The sequence below is a fragment of the Myodes glareolus genome, chromosome 3 (genome assembly GCF_982192425.1).
Source record: "Myodes glareolus chromosome 3, mMyoGla1.1, whole genome shotgun sequence".
Taxonomy (NCBI): domain Eukaryota; kingdom Metazoa; phylum Chordata; class Mammalia; order Rodentia; family Cricetidae; genus Myodes; species Myodes glareolus.
This window is the reverse complement of record NC_142028.1, coordinates 102,979,262-102,996,084: the sequence shown is the minus strand read 5'-3', so window position 1 is coordinate 102,996,084 and position 16,823 is coordinate 102,979,262. Positions and strand designations below refer to the sequence as shown.

At 37.9% G+C, this 16,823-nt stretch overlaps 1 protein-coding gene across 1 annotated transcript in view; it reads left to right on the top strand.

Annotated features, from left to right (window-relative positions):
• Focad (focadhesin) overlaps positions 1-16,823 on the top strand; it is a 297,602-nt gene that overhangs the window by 77,759 nt on the left and 203,020 nt on the right. Inside the window, exons 7-9 of the mRNA XM_087904862.1 lie at positions 3,306-3,510; positions 6,912-7,118; positions 13,608-13,695. Coding sequence (XP_087760988.1) covers positions 3,306-3,510; positions 6,912-7,118; positions 13,608-13,695 — 500 coding nt within the window. The remainder of the gene's footprint in view (positions 1-3,305; positions 3,511-6,911; positions 7,119-13,607; positions 13,696-16,823) is intronic.

The following is a 16,823-nucleotide window of genomic DNA, read 5'->3' as shown; positions in this document are numbered from 1 at the left end:
GAAGTGAAAACCCAAATAAATTTTAAAGTGAATTTACTTAATGAAATTTCTTTGAGCCATATAGAAGTTTTAAATTGTTTTATATTTGTTTTTAACACCCTCCCTCTCCCTTGAGATATTGTACTATGTAACTTGGCTAGCCTGAATTTCACTGTGTAGAGCAGGTTGGACTTGAACTCAGAAATCTGCTTGTCTCTGTTTCCTGAGTGCTGGGATTAAATCTGTGTGCTACCATGCTTGTCCCTACAAAGGGTAATTTAAGGTCTAAATTTGCACTGTGTGTTTGTGCCTTGCAGTATGAAATTGATAATTCTGGTTGCACTTTTTCAGTAGACCATCAGATAGAATATTAGGAGCCGTAACTTCAAGTTGTTGTTTATAAGGTAATATAGGTAGGTTGGCCATTTAATAAGAATAGGAGCAGTGGTTCACAGTCATGTGAAGGAGTCAAAATATAAAGACATTCTGGTTCTTTCCATGCTAGGAATTATTACTTAAACTAGATACTTAATTATTACTTAAACTAGATGAGGGATATCGGTATCTCCTCATACTGGATATAACGAGTCATCACGGAACTCTGGGAATGCAGAGCAGGAAATCAGAAGTGATTCAGCTAGGGTGAGTTGTAAGATAGCATGTTATCATGAAGGAAGCACAACAGTACAGTTTCAGTTATGTAAAAAGAAGAATGCTTAGTTCAGCTTTGTGTCACAGTTAATTACTTCTTACAAATAATGAATGAAAACACTGAATACAGTGAAAAAGAATAGTTGTATTTGATTGATTTATGCTAATTTTTAATATCTGTAACTTTATATAACCACATTAATTAATTGCATATTTCTTTGAAGTCCTGGTGCTTACAGTCTTGGTGATACACCAGTAAAGAGAAACCTATGGTTTGTATCCTCATTTGAATTATAGTTTGACAAGGGATATAAATGTTACACGTTTTGCCATGAAAGCGTATAATGGTGATCTGACCACAGACCACCTATCAGGGAAGGAAAAGGACCCCAGGAAGTCATTGCAAAGTGGAGAACTGGAGAATGATAGAAGTACAAAGACCAGCAAGATGGAGGTTCAGTGTGACCCCCTGAAATAAGTGGGGCCCCCAGAAATAAGTGTAACGATACAGTGGAGAGTGAGGCTGGCAAGATCGGCAGAGGCTGAACCATGTAGGTGTTGCAATTCAGTTCACCATTTTGTCATAGGACAAACTTTTAAGTTGGTTAATGTTATGGTCAGGTGTTTATTTTACCCTTGAAGGTCATTCTGGTATGATGGTCTTTTGAGCTTAAGTGTTATTGGAATATAATGAATGTAAATAGATATTAAAGTTATGTCAATCCATAATCCCCTTTGAGTTCGAAATTCCTATGAAGAGGTTGTGGGTAACTGCTTCATTCATCTCTCAGTTTCTGTAGCTGTATATCAGAGCCACACACACATACACCCACACACACAACCTCCTATATCTGTCTGTCTGTCTGTGGCTCCAGTAGGGATCAAAGAAGTTCGAACTGTAAAGTGGAATTACTTATATATTCTATAGGTTAGCAAGGTAACAATAAAGTAGCTCCACTCATCCGTGGGTGTAAAATTAAGACGTACAGTGGATGCCTAAAAAGATGGATAAAAGTGAAGTTTGTGTAATACAGAGATGCTGCTTACTAAAAAAAGTGAAAGGTTAGCAATTATTTATCATAGATCTTAGTAATGCTGGCAAGTGATTTATTTTTTTCTTCATTGAGTTGAGGGCTATCACTTGTTCATAAAAGAAAGCTCTTTATGGCTTCTCTCTGGCACTTCCAAACTGCCATAACCACTGTTCTCCTGCGTTGGTGTCATTAGTGAGTAAAGTAGGGTTTATTGGGTACAGACAGTATTATGAAACTACCATGTCTGTTGATCCGGCACCAACATGACTTCCAAGAGACTCATCATGGCCTAGAACCTTCCTAAGAAGGTTCTCAACCTTCTTAATGCCGTGACACTTTAATATAGTTGCTCATGTGTGACCTCCCCATCATAAAATTATTTTATTGCTACTTCATAACAGTAATTTTGCTACTATTATGAATCATAATATAAATATATCATATGCATAATAACTGATATGTGACCCCTGTGAAAGTGTTGTTCCACCCCAGAGGGAACTACTGGCCTAGAGAATCATGCATGGCATGTTTGGTCCATATCCTGGAGGAGCAGAGTGGCATGGTTTGGAACTTTCTCATGCTACTCAGCACGTGCACAACTTAAAACTTTGCAGTTGTTTACTTATGGAACTTTCCGTTAAATATTTTGTGATTGTGGTTGACTGACGGTAATTAAAATTATGGAAAAGAAAAGCATGGAGTACTGTAAATTTGCTCTGTCACAATAATCGGATGGTTGTATGGATTTATTTTATATATATATTTCTTATCTATAAAGTTTTCTTATAAATGCGTGACAGTGAGATATCCCTGGAGAATAGATCCTGATATCTGTAATTCTAATAAATGTTCTTAGATGGTTCTGATATTCACCATAGACTGGTTTTGGAGGGGTGCCACTATTGTAAAGTAGAAGAAGTATCCTTTAGTCCTGGGAATCTGGCTTCATGCCTCCTTCTCTTGAGTCATTCCCTTCAAGATCCCATTAGGTCACGGTATGTTCAAAAGCTACCTGATGCTAGGGTAGTTTATGGTATACCAGAAGCTGATATGTGCCACTTAGTGCTTGATAGTGTGAAGGAGAATTCCTGGAAAGAAACTATGTCTGAAAAGACTGATTGCCTGTTTACAGCTTTAGTGATGTGGAGAGTCTAATTACAGAGTCCAGAGTCTGGTTACAATTTTGGACTAGTTTTAGCCCCATGAATTCTTTGGTCACGTCTGTTTTGGTCCTAACATCTTGCATAGACAAAAACCTTTTGGAATTTATTAACATAGCAGTCCTCTGGCTTCCACTATCCCCAAAGCTATGCATATCACCATAGCGTCTGAGGCCTATTGGAGAGATTCCTCCGTCTTGCCTAATTGCCTCTCTGATGTTTGCACCAGGGTATTAAAAAAAATGACTTGATTTTTAACTTTCTTGTTTTCATTATTATACAAACTTTATGAAAATATTTTCCTATTGGACCTTGGAAACTTTTACTTGGGAGACCTAAATGTATGTTTCTGGGTCATGATCACTCGGATTTTGCTCCAGAGTAAACCTTGTCTTTTATTCCCTTGCGGGAAGAGCTGTTTCTTCTGATAACATTAGCATATTTAACTCAGTAACTGACTGACACATTGCATGACTTGCAGGTCAGAAGTTTCATGTATCCAAATAATGGCACCATTTCTGTGGTATCTCTACTGTGATCCATCCCAGTCACAAGAATATGCTAAGCTCCGGCTGTCCCTGCTCAAAGTCTTACTTCAACCCAGAGGTCTTTGTGGTGAAGCTCAGCCGTCGGTACTGGAGCAGCACATGCTTCAGCTGTGCTGTGACATGGTCCCGTGCTTGCAGGTAAGGCTCTTCACCATTTGTTTTCCTTCCTAATGGGATTTATCAGCGCCAGTAAGTTGTCATTTCACACAAGGTAGTTTTTGAGCCTGTGTGATTGGACAAGACTATCTAGAAATGCTGGCACTATCTTAAGACTACAAAGGAATAAATTTCAGATCTAATAATACATACCATAGTAACTGTGTTAAATTCACCAAAGTATAAATCAATCCTGTCCCTTTTGGCATTAATAGCAATGAAGACTCCTTTAAGACTCATTAGGAAAGGGAATTTTTTAGCTTCTCTTCATGCTGGATGCTAACAGGTAGAAGGAAAACAATAGAACAAAATGAAACACCTCTGTGCAAATTAAGCAAAAAGCATGCCTGTATGTAGGTCTGTTCTGAGAATGCAGAACTTAGCCTGCTGAGTGCTATGGTTGAGTGTCCACCTGTCCCTTTAGGTTCCATTGATATCTTTTGCTTCTCGAAACCCACAATGTAAGAAATGAGTTGGGATGTCACTTCTCATACCTAATTCCTTCTGGACAGATGATCCAGGTAACGAGTTAGCAGTAAAGTGCTAAGGGAGTTGAGGGGAGAGAGAAATTTCAGTTGCCATCTCTATGACTGCAGATTTATAAACACGCCGTTGCTAGTGTGCTGTGATTTTAGTGTCGTGGTTCGTTCGTCAGGCTGTCCCATTCCATGATCAAGGTCAGGCCATTAGTGGGGATCTGCGCACCATGCTGCTCAGCTGATGGAAAAAAAAATCTAAGGATGTATTTCAGAGTGATCACTGTGGGTCACAGATGACCTGTTTTAAGTCTGTTAGCAAGGAGTGGCTAGAGCATATCTTCCCTCTGTGAGTCATAAATGTGCTTTCCTGTAATCAAGGCAGAGAAAAGTTAATTAAAATGAATTCTCCAGCGGCTTTTCCAAAGCTTTTGTTTTACGTGGGTAATAAAGCATATATAGGCAGAAGGTCTTCAACTAGGGCACTTTTCCAACCATGTCTTTATTTCCATGTTCTGTGTGGTTTGCTAAATGTTTGCTTTCTTCGTGGAAAGCTTAGGTGCTTGTAGAAGCACACTATTAAATGGTTTTGGGACGCCCTGTGTTTTTACTGTTATGGAGACATGTGAGAAAAAAGTCATGTAACAAATTTGTTTTATTAAGAGCAAGAATGAGTAACAGGAGTCACAGAGACTCCCTAATGTACTTCTCCACTTGTAGAAGGTATTTTTATAGTCTTTACATAATGGCCACCCCAGCTAATGAGTATACTCTGGAGAAGTACACTGTTTTCAAGTACTTCTACTGATCTTCATTAATCAATTGCCCACTAGTCTTCTCTTCTTCCTATAATAAAACACAAGCTTTAAACCTGTGTTTAGTCTTGTTGGTTTTCTCTCTTTCTTCCTGTCTTTCTTGCCTGTCTCCCTCTGTTCTGTTTAGGCATCATTACAAGCAAACAACTGACAACAAAAACCACTTCTTCCCATGAAATGGCTTCTAGAGTTTTCACTATCCATTGCTTTAGTATACCAGTAGGTGCATGGAATGTGTTTGTAAGAAATGTTCTTCTTAGAGGTTAATGCAGTGTTATGGGTGTGGTCCAGTCCATACTGGACACCAGGAAGGCAGCACACTGAAGTTACTGCTATGTTTTGAGAAATAGCCCTATCCCCATTCCTGATGGTTTCGGATGAGAGGGGTCATTGAGACAGTCCTCCTCAACTGGTTACTTTTCCATTTTATGATTGTGCAACTGTTATTTTTTAATCATACCATTATCCATGCTATGCCATCTATTTTTACATAGAGACAGAACATTACTTTGAATCTATTCTTAAGAATTTGATAATTGTAGATCAGAGAACCTTTAGAGCTAATCTATTGAGATTTTTTTTTAATGGAAAATGTTCAGTATATACAATAATATACTCAAGGAAATATACTACCTTATGAATACCAGGCTTTTGTATTTAGTCCATCTCTTTGTAAGTACCCTTTGAACTTTTTTGCTTTATGTTTACAAAAGAACAGAATAGGGTCAGTGAGATGGTTCATCAGGTAAAAGCATTTGCCACCAAGCTTGCTGACCTGAGTGTGATTTCTGGGATCCATGTAGCAGAAGGTGAGAACCAACTCCTGCAAGTTGTCCTGTGGCTTCCACACGGGCATCGTGTTGCATGCTTGTACACCTGCACACCCAATAAATAAATACAGGATCAATTAAAAGACAACAAAATAATTTAGCTATTGGACTGTTGATATTTTATTTTTAAATTATTATTTTGTGAGTGTGTTTTTTTTCCTTCATCCTTTTTAATCTTTCTGATTTTCTAGGATCTCTGTTTGTGTATAACTTGTATTGATGCCTCTTTTTCTGATGGATGGTAAGAAGTGGTGGAACCGCAGGCTCTTCTCTTGATGAACTTAGCACACACAAGCATCCTGACTGAAGCAGATGGTTCATTGTTTATAATCCCTGGGAAACTCATACCATGGTTGCTATGAGTAGGACCACACCCTTAATACTACCTCCAGAACTTTGAACAGAACAGCAGGGTGTAAATTGAATTGGGATTTTCAAGAGCCCCCAAGCCCTCCCTGTTTAGTGTGTTAGCCTGTCGAGATGACACTGCCATGTAAACATGGTCATTTATTACATTCTCCACTGTGCTCAATGACGCTTCAACTAAGGCTTGTGGAAAGAGAGCTTAGTGTATGTTGATAACATGGTGACCCTACCAGGTGTCTGTGTTAAACTGTAGGAGACTTGGAAACCAGCTTTGAGGTGATGTTTTTTGGCATGTAGGCACTACATATCATTTGTCTAAGGTATCTTTTTTTTTTCAAAGAAGCTATAAAAATAGAAGTAATTTGGGTTGGAAGCCTCCCTTAGTGGCAGAGCATTCGATGGTGGAATTGTGTGAGATGAGCGACAGAGGCAGGAAGAATTGTGCGGTGGATGGCGACCAAGGGAGGAGGGAGAGCTGTGGAGAGGAGCACGCACAGCGCATGACTGCATCTCCTTCAAATTTCCATAGATTCAGAGAAAGTTATTCTGTTGAATACTTCTTTCTTAAAATTTATTTATTTATTAAAAATTTCCACCTCCTCCCCGCCTCCCTTTCCCCTCCCCTCCCCCCTCCCCCTCCCTCTCTAGTCTTAAGAGCAGTCAGGGTTCCCTGCCCCGTGGGAAGTCCAAGGTCCTCCCCCCTCCATCCAGGTCTATGAAGGTGAGCATCCAAACAAACCAAGCTCCCACAAAGTCAGTCCATGTAGTAGAATAAAAACCCAGTGCCATTGTCCTTGGCTTCTCAGTCAGCCTTCATTGCCAGCCACGTTCAGAGTGTTCATTTTGATCACTTGAAGTTAGTCTGTAGTTTTGACCAGTATGAGTTCCTTCGACAGATGAAAGATCTGACACAGACAACAGAGATGATGTTATTTATTGAGGAGCTGTATCTAAGTCTTCTGCGCCATCCTGTGTTCTGGAAAAGTCAGCTTACCCAACTCACCCTTCAACTGCTGTGTATCTGTGAAGTCAGTTTAAAGATAACTGGGGAATGCTCATCTCTCATTCAACTTTTAGATCGCAGCATTGAACTTCTTGGGGAGGTAAGGCTAACATAAATCTTCAATGTTCTAATTATCACTTTATAAAATCTTTGAGAAACTGGGTAGCTATGTTTATGTAGTTTATTATATGTTTGAGGTGGTTTGATCTTATACTATTAGATTGTAGTTCTGCAGATATTTATTATAAAATGAATTATTACATAATCTTATGTTATCACTGAAGGTCTGCCTCATTCCTGCTTATTCATATGAAATATAAATATTAAACAAGTGGTATATTCAAGAACGTGCACATTTTCTCTGATCTCAAGAAATAAACATGTAAATAAGCAGTTCTAATAGAATAAGATAAATATTTTCATAGAATCTTATTTACAGGATAATGGGAACCAAGTGTGATGACTCATACTTGTAATCCTACCACATGGGTGACTGAGGCAGGAGAATGGCTGTAATTTTGGAGCCAGACTGAGATAGTGAGGACTAGACCCCTCTAGCCTATAGAATGAGATCATACCTCTAAACAAAAACTAAGTAGGGTGGTGCACGCCTCTAAACCCAGCACTCAAAAGGCAGAGGCAGGTGGATCTCTGTGAGTTGGAGGTCAGCCTGGTCTACATACAGAGTTCCAGGTCAATCAGAGCAACCTAGTGAGATCCTGTGTCAGAAAAACCAAAATCAAATATATTATGTGCATATGTGTTTGTTATAAAGTCATTTTGTTGCTTATCTTTTTATGCTAATGTTCCTGAGGTTAAAAAACATTGAAAATTAATTTGATAACCTTTAGTGCCTGTATTAATATTGATTTGAAGGACAATAAAGTAGCCTTTTTATGTATTTTAAGGCTATCATCCATCATCATTCTGCCGAGTTCATCTGCTGTATATTCGGTGTAAATATTAGTGAATCCTTTCTCTTGTCTGTGTTCTCACCACTTGTGTGTGGGAGAAGGGTCCTCACACCCTAGGCCTATTTCTCACTCTGTGGTTTGCTAGGTTTGATTCTAGGTGAGCCATTCACCTTCCAGGTCAGATGTTTGTCTCCATTATCTTCCATTTCAAGCCAAATGATTTACTTCTGTCGACAAAATTAAGCAAAAATATCAATTCAGGGGAAGCTGGGTAAGTTCTCCCACCATAGAGCGGACTAAACATGGTAGCTTTACCAAGGCTAGATCTGGCCATTTCTGTGAAAATGTCTCCAGATGACTCACTTCACCTTTCTGTACTGCATGAGTCAGTTGAAGAATCCCGAGGAAGGACGGTCTGTGGGCATAGCTGGCGGAGCTCCCTGCAGAGGACAGGGGCTGAAGCGAAGCTGTGGTTCTCGGGGACTGTGTGAGCAGCGTCACCTTCTCCTTTGTGTCCTCTGCAGGAGGCAAACTCTGTTACACCGCTTTCAGTTTCTTTTAAAAGACACACCCATGAGTAAGTTTGTCAAATTCTTGAGAAGAGGGGCTATCGTGTTAACGATAGCATCACTAGGCAAGCATATGTTATTAGAGCATGTCACATGGGTAGTGTTCATTTTCATCTTTTGTTTGAATTGAGGACCAAAAGTGTGATCCCAAAGATTTTCTGTCATTAAGAATCCTTTGACACCTGTAGCTAGTTATGAAGGGATTAACTCCTCCTGTTTTCTGTAGCCACGCTGTATATGTCAGACTGAGTTTCTCTAAAGGCCAAGTGGAGCCCATGTTCTTGCAGAAGCAAAAGATGTATAAGTTCATTTACAAACGTGATCCCAGAAAGCAGGCTGGAAAGGTGGAGCTGGGAGAAATATTGCAGTATGACTATTGGTATAAGCAACTAGTTGCTTCATTCCATGGACTTCCCTGAAGCCTTGTGAAATGTTTCAGACTATGAAGTAGAATCCAGGGCAGTGAGTAACCATATGCCCACAAGATCCTCTTGCCAGTTTGAAGCTTTCCCCTGTGGGGCTTGAACTTCTAGACCTTGCAGTTTGGGGACAGAAAGTGAAGAGTTGTGTTATGGGGCATATGGGAAAATGTTCAGGTTGATGCTGTGCAGAACATGTTTGTATTATGACAGAAGGAGTTGTAGTTAGTGGAAGAGGCATGAGCACTGATCCGTGTTCCAGTGGATGCCCCTACACTCATGCACATATGGGCAGCACTAATAGAAATTAGTTAGTTTATTAAAAAAGAGAGAGAAGAGGGCATGAAGCTGGAGAGTTGACATTTTGTGAGGAGGGCAGTCTGCAGAAGGAGGAGGGGATAAATAGGGGATAGATATGATCATATTTTATTGGGGATAATATATATGAAATGCTCAAATAATAAATTAAAAAAATCAAGAGCTTAATACATATTATTATGTTCTGGTGTCTATCAATCAAACAAACAAAAACTTGTAAAGCAACTTAAAATTTGCTTCCTTTACTTCTGTGTCGTTCACTTTTACTACATCTTTGATATTCCAAGTCTATAGCTCTTTTCACGTTGCCCTGTGTTCTGTGTGGGTGTCTCACACGTCCCAGAGAGAAAGAACGTCTCTTTCATTTATGATTACTCATCTTTAAGTTCTAGCCATTGAAGAGCTTCAATTCTGTTTTTAAAACTTAACATGTTCCCTCCGCCCCCGTTTTCAATGACAGCTTTATGAAAGAGGCATTCAACTGTAAACCAAGATGGCTCATTCGTTTTCTGGGCACCCAGACCCAAGTAATCACATAGAAACTTTATTAATTACAACACGCTTGTCTGATAGCTTAGGTGTATTCCTAGCTACCTCTTACATCTTAAATTAACCCATTTCTACTAATCTGTGTATCACCACATGGTTCTGGCCTATCAGTAATGATTCCAGCATCTGTCTCCTTTGGCAGCTACATGGCATCTCCTTGACTCCACCTACTCTCTCTTTATCTCTGCTTGGATTTCTTGCCTGGCTTTACTCTGCTAAACCACTGGCCAAAACAGCTTTATTTATCAACCAATAAAAACAACATATGTACAAAAGGATATTCCACTTCATCTCCCTTTTTAAGTCCAATTAAAAAGGAAGTTTTAACTTTAACATAGCAAAATTACATATTACAAAAATTACAAACAGATATCAAGCATGAATTACAGTTACAATGTTTCTTTTTGAGTCTAAAGTTTCATATCTAATTTATCTCTTATAACTAAGGAAAGCTATAACTATACCTATTTACGTTCAACTCTAGCAAAGACCCCAAAGTTTATAATGTTATCTAAGTAAGCAGGAAGTACATTGTAAGCAACTTTCAAAACTCTAGAATTGACAGAGACATCTTGTTGCCTGGACAGTCACCCAAAGTTCTTCTGTAATGTTGTGGTATCCATCTTCAGCCTACAGGCCCATAATATCTGGAAGGCTTTTCCATGAAGCAGGAAATTTGAAAGACTGTTTAGTCTATATTGGCAGTTTGTCAGTCACTTTCTTTTCTGTCCTGCAGAATGTCTGACAGACTCTTTCATAAAGCAGGAACTTGAAGGACTGTCTCACCTTCTTTAGGCAAGTTCAGCAGTCATTTTTCTGTGGGTCCTGCATGTCATACAGTTCATACAGTACAATTAAGCAGTCCAGGCAAGAACAACTTCTTATCCAAATGGCTAGCTGTATCACATTTAAGACAAATTCTATAATCAATTTCTATATTGAATATATTGATGATATATTCAATATATTCAAGAAATATATAATCTCTTCAATTCCTGTCAACTCTTGAAGTAGATTGGTGCTGCCTGAAGCAGACATGTCTCATTGCTGAGAAAGTCTAGGTTCTTAAAACATTTTACATGCCATATTTTGTAGGTATTTGAAGTGCTGGAGATTATTTATCTAACTGAAATATATCTCTGTATATATTGAAAACATAAATAACATGACAAAAATTTGATTATTATAGATGACTATCCACTAATCTATATTTCTTAAATGAGCTGCATAAACATAATACCTTATTCAATTGTAGAAATATATATAATGTATATATATACACATATATAGTGTATATATATGCAGTGTAACAAAATAGACCTTGAATTTGTATCAAGACCAAGATCCATACCAATGCAAAGTACTTACCTCTCTGTCATATTCTCATTTAAATGAAAACAAACATTTATAAACAGTCATTGTTAAAATTCGGCCATTTTTTCTCCAAACTGCTTCTTGCTGTTTGTTGGGCAGATCTTTCAGTAGGCTGTGGGTGGGTGGTTTCATCAAACCACATTAGTATGGAAGGAATCCACAGGTTCTCATCTTCTGTGACATCAAAAGAAGAATTTCTTTTCCAAAATAACATATTCTTAGACTCAAATTTTGAAGTCAAGATACCTTTAAAATATATATGTTGGTTTAGCAGCCCCCAGAATCAATGTGTCTCTGCAGCCAAAATATTCAAAGAAACACAATAATATGCATAATCCACACTGTGTATTTCATATTTTTATGATTTATTTTTTACTTTATTACTTTTTAATATTTATTATCTTTATTCCTTTAATCTGTGTCTGTCTGTACTCTTTTATATTCCTTTTACTGTCTCTTTAACTGTCTGTACTTTTTTTTTCTCTCTCTCTCTCTCAAGCCTACGTACATTTTTGAAACACACTTTGACCCGTTCAGAGGTTTATTTTTGTCTGAAGTTGTTTTCATTGTGTGTCTGTAATCATTTTTTGACCAGGAGCACTTTTCTTTTTATGTTAAGCAGGTGTGGCTAGAACCAACTCCACAGCCCTGAATGTTGACTCCACCCTGTTCTCCATCATGGTGGAGCTATGTTTACTTCCTCAGTGAGCTCTGCTCACTGTCCCAGCTCTAGGGATGCAGCAGGCCTATATATGTCTTTAAACAATTTGCAGTATGCTGCTCACAGACTCCATTTAATTGCTCGGCCTCCTGAAAAAGCCAGAGCTAATGGTTCTGCCAGCAGGAACTAGGAAGTTGTCTCTCAAAGAAGCTGCACCGTTTTTGCTACTAATGGTGAGTCTCTAAGAGAAGTAAAGCCTTCTCTTAAAGGAGCCTTGTCTCTGCTTGCCACCAGCAAAGAGAACTTATCTGAAAAACACTGGCTACCAAAAGGCTGCATTTGGCTCCCATTTTTGTGGGCCTAGAAGCCTTATTTTTTTCCCCCCTTAAGCTTTTTTAGATCTCATGCTGCCATTTTGTAAATGGAGATGGCTGCTGTTCAGACCCAAATAATCACACAATAGTTCAGCTAAGGCATGCATGTACTTTGTCTATGAACCTCTTGGAAATTTCAAAATTAGAAAAGTAAATAATTTTGCTACCTTTCTGTTTTATGTGGACATAGAGAAATTAAGGAAAATATGACAGAAAGTGGTATGATGATGTTCATTGTGATTATATTGGATTCAAAAGTGATTATTGTCCTCTGATAATATGCATTATTTTCTTCCTTGATTTCAACTATATTTCAAAGCACTGAACAAAAATAATTACAAAAGACACAGATTGGCACGTTTTATTTACAAAGTTGAATTAGTTTCTTTTGATGTTTTGCTTTTAAAGCCCACGAAGCAGGGGTTTAAATTTTATAGTCAAGCTTCCCTTTTGTGGTGGTAAAGGTGAGATGGAAGGGGTTGTTGATAGGGCCCCACACAGAGTTTCTCTTCTGCCGAATCTGCTACTGCTACAATGTTTTCCCTTATCTGTTTTTTTTTTTTTTAAACCTTCTGGCTCTGTCACATGTCTGTTCCCCCATTTTCTCTCTCTCTCTCTCTCTCTCTCTCTCTCTCTCTCTCTTGTCTGTCTTCATTCTCACTATTTGACTCTGTAGGCTCTTCTGTAAAATTTCTGAATGGACTGAAGTTGCCTTATCGTTCTTGGTTTTATCTTCTGTCATCTTGATTAGAACTTATTGTACATGTCTTCTTCACTTTACTCATGTCCTTGCTGTAGTTAATAATTTTTTATTACCTGGTTATTTCTTCGTTTCAGTTAAGTATGCTTGATAACTTACAATTCTTACCTCCTCACAGAACTACTTTGTTTTTATAATACAATCTCTACTTCCTTCACATTAATATTTCATTTTTATGACATAGTTTATTAAATTATACTTCATGTAATTTATTTTATAAGTTATATAGATAGCTAATGTTAGGTAAGTATAAAAATTTAATTAATTTTTCCTAATATAATATTTCTAAGTCCGTCATTTCATGCTGTTATGGTGACTCACAAGGACTTGCTTCTCTGCAGATTTGCAGTAGAATGTTTTCTCCTTTAACAAAACCAAAGAAACAAACAGACAAAGCAGGAAAGAGTGAACCAAAAACCAAAGTTTTTCTCTTGGAATGATATTAGTTTAATTTGGTTTGTTTAGACACTGATTGAACGTTTAACCTACACTGTGTGTTATTTGCCAGTATTTCTTCAGTAGGGCAGACTTTGTGAGACAGTCTGCACAGTGTTCACAACTGCGCACTGAAATCCACGTTACCTGTATACATGTAAAGCTACAGTTCCTGGCTCCTCTTCAATAAACTTTTCTGTTCTTTTATATTTTTAGGATTTTCCTGTCAAATTTGTCATTATTGGAACTGCTTTTTTACTTCTGCAGACTCCAGCAAGTCAACAGAAGCCAATATTAAACCTAGGTAAATAAAAGTAGACTCTCTAGACAACAATGTAAATATAAGTGTTGGCAGGTGCTCTTCTGCATATTTCTAGTCTGGGTTGTTTTCTAATGCCAACAGATAGATTAGTTTTCTTACCCTAGTGCTAGGCTATGCGTGTTTCCATATCCCATAATTTGCTCAGTTTTTCATGCACCTTGTTGTGATATTAGTGATAGTACAGTGCCATTTAAAATGTATATATTAGCATTTTTATTCATAATCATATATCAAAATGAGAATAATATATAAGACACTTGTAAACAATTAAGTGTTTCCCAGGTTGTTTTTGTTTTAAGATTCTATTTTGTGCAGAGAGACGGCCCTGTGCATAAAGGCACTTGCTGTCATACCTGACAGGTTGAGTTCAATCCTCAGAAACCACATGGTGGAAGGAGAGAACTGATTCCCTGAGTTGGCCGTTGACTTACACACACACACACACACACACACACACACACATACACACACACAGACAGGCAGACAGACACAAACAGACACACGGACACACATTGCAAAGAAGACTTATTTATAATCGATACTACACTGAACAAGTTAATTTTTTTATTAACTTTGGTCAGATGAATGATGATACTCCTTTGGTTGTCTAACAATTTAAAGGAAAGTGAAGGCAGTAGAGAGGGAAACCAAATGCGCTAGTTAGGAAGAGTGAAAGTCAAGGTTTTCACTCTCACTGATGGGCAAATATGACATATCTTTAAATTGTGCTGTTTTTATTTATGTTTCCTGACTTTGCTTGGTCTGATATCAAGTGTGTGGTAATAGGGAGTGCAAATTACTTTAAAGTGCCTTAGGTAAATTTCTGCTGTGTCTTCTCTTCTGGGATTGGTTTGTCAGCATCTTGAGAGTAAATTGTTTCACAGTGCCCTCAGTACCTGAAGGACACCTGGTCTCTTAGACAGCTTTTGCCCGTGTTTGTTGTCTGCTCTTCGCTGGTGCCCTTTGGATCGGCTTTTCCTTCTCTCCAGCAGTGCACACGGCCTCCTCCTGGAAGCACTGCGTATCAGGCTGCTGCTTCTGCTGCTTCTACGAAGTCTTACTGTGATAATTTGCATATCATGAGATTTGCCATTGAAAGGGTACAGTGAAGTATTTTTAAATTCATTGGTCTGTATAGTCAGGAATACAACCTAGTTTCAAAATTTTTCTATCACCACTGTCCCCTGAATTTCTTGTGCTTCATGGTGTTAATAACAATTTCCAATTGCAGCCTGAGAGAAGACATTACTCAGTCTGAAAAAAATGTGTTTTGGGGATGATAGTAAGAGCACTAGCTGCTCTTCCAGAGGACCTGGGTTTGGTTCCTGTCACTCTCGTGGTGACCTAACAATTATCTGTGTTCAGTTCCTGGGGATCCTGTGCCCTCTTCTGACCATTGTGGGCACTGCATGCATGCTGTGCATAGATATAAGTGCAAGCAAAACACCCATACATATAAAATAGATAACCAACATAAAACATTTATTGTTATTATATGTGTGTGTACGCACGCGCACGCGTGTGCGCGTGCATACCCACACCCACACCCACACCCACCCCCACACACACACACACACATGGCATCACATACATGTGAGGTCAGATGACAGAGGGCATTCTCACCTTTCACCTTTACTGTTCCAGGGGTGGAACTCAGATCATTAGGGTTTGCAGGGCAAGCACTTTATCCACTGACCCACCTCAATGGCCCTGCTGTCTTTTGTCCTTGTAAATTTGACTTTTTCTATAAATGGTTTGTATTTGTTTTATTGACAAAAAATTTTCCAAAGCCTTATGGAAGTTGCCTTTCTAATTCTGAGGTTTCAAACATATGTTTTGACTCATGCACAATAGAAAAATGACACAGGACCAAGCAAATGCTTTGAGCAGCTGTTAGCTGGCAGAATTTTCTTTTCTCTTGTAAACCAATGCCTATTTTGAGGTTATCCTGGTTAAGGGAATAAACCACACTGAAAATTGTTGAGACTGTCTGTCATTTGTAACTGTTTAGTATATTGGGGAAGTACTTAGTTTTCAAAGTAATAGATAATCAAGAGAATGTCAATTATTTCAAATTCAAAATCAAGTATTAATATAAAATACAAAGTACTTACTATCAGTAGAGTTTATTATAAATAATAGCTTATAAAATACCTGGAGAATTTATAATATGATATTGAATATGTGTGTTATGTGTTTCCTTCTTTTAAAAAAGATAATAGATGTTTATATTGTCTTCAAGACCACTATGGATTAAGGCCAACATTAAGGGAAAATAATGTTATAGTAACATGTGTTTGTACTTCAGTTCGTGTTAAGGTTTGACTTCCAAGTGATTTAACAAAATACTGACATCGTATTGACATGATTTAGTGTCCAGAGAATTTTTCTTTCTTTTTTTTTAGTGTAGTGAGGAAATTGCTTGATTACTTTAATAGTTTGGCTCTGAAGCCTATGAATAACATCTTTAAGTAAATCACAGTTTATTCAGTAACCTTAAAAATATAGTAAAAAAAGGTCTACTTATATCCTAACTCATTCTGTAGTTAGGCTCTGGGAGACCCTGTGCATGGCTAACTCACTGCACTTCTGTATGTCTGCCTCTCATGTGGAGGCTGAGTTCCCATGAAATGAACCTCCTTACTGCAAAAGGATTTTTGTGGGCGTGTGCTGTGGGACCTTGGTGATCCTGTTCTTTGTAGTCTAGCTGACAGTCAGCTATGCTTTACCTTGCTGTCCACTCAAGCTTCTGCTAATATGACTTTTGGCTTGTTGAAGAAGCATGTGTGCTGCCCTCATTATTCACTAATAGGGACTTATGGTCTCTTGGTTGTTTGTTAGTGGGAGCCGAAATGTTATAATGTACAAATGTTTAATAGTATTAAAAATTCATAGTGATCAAAAATGTAGTTGATTTATATATACCTTTTGATGCACAATATATGTTGTCCCTAAAAGTATCCTTATTCTTTTGTTATAAATATCAGTAGTTGTAAAAAAGACACAATTAGTTTTTATGTTACTGTTGTTCATTTTTTTCTGTAGCTTATCATCCTAGTTGTATCTGAACTAGTTGGAAAAGGACAAGAAAAGTTCTATTTCATTGATAA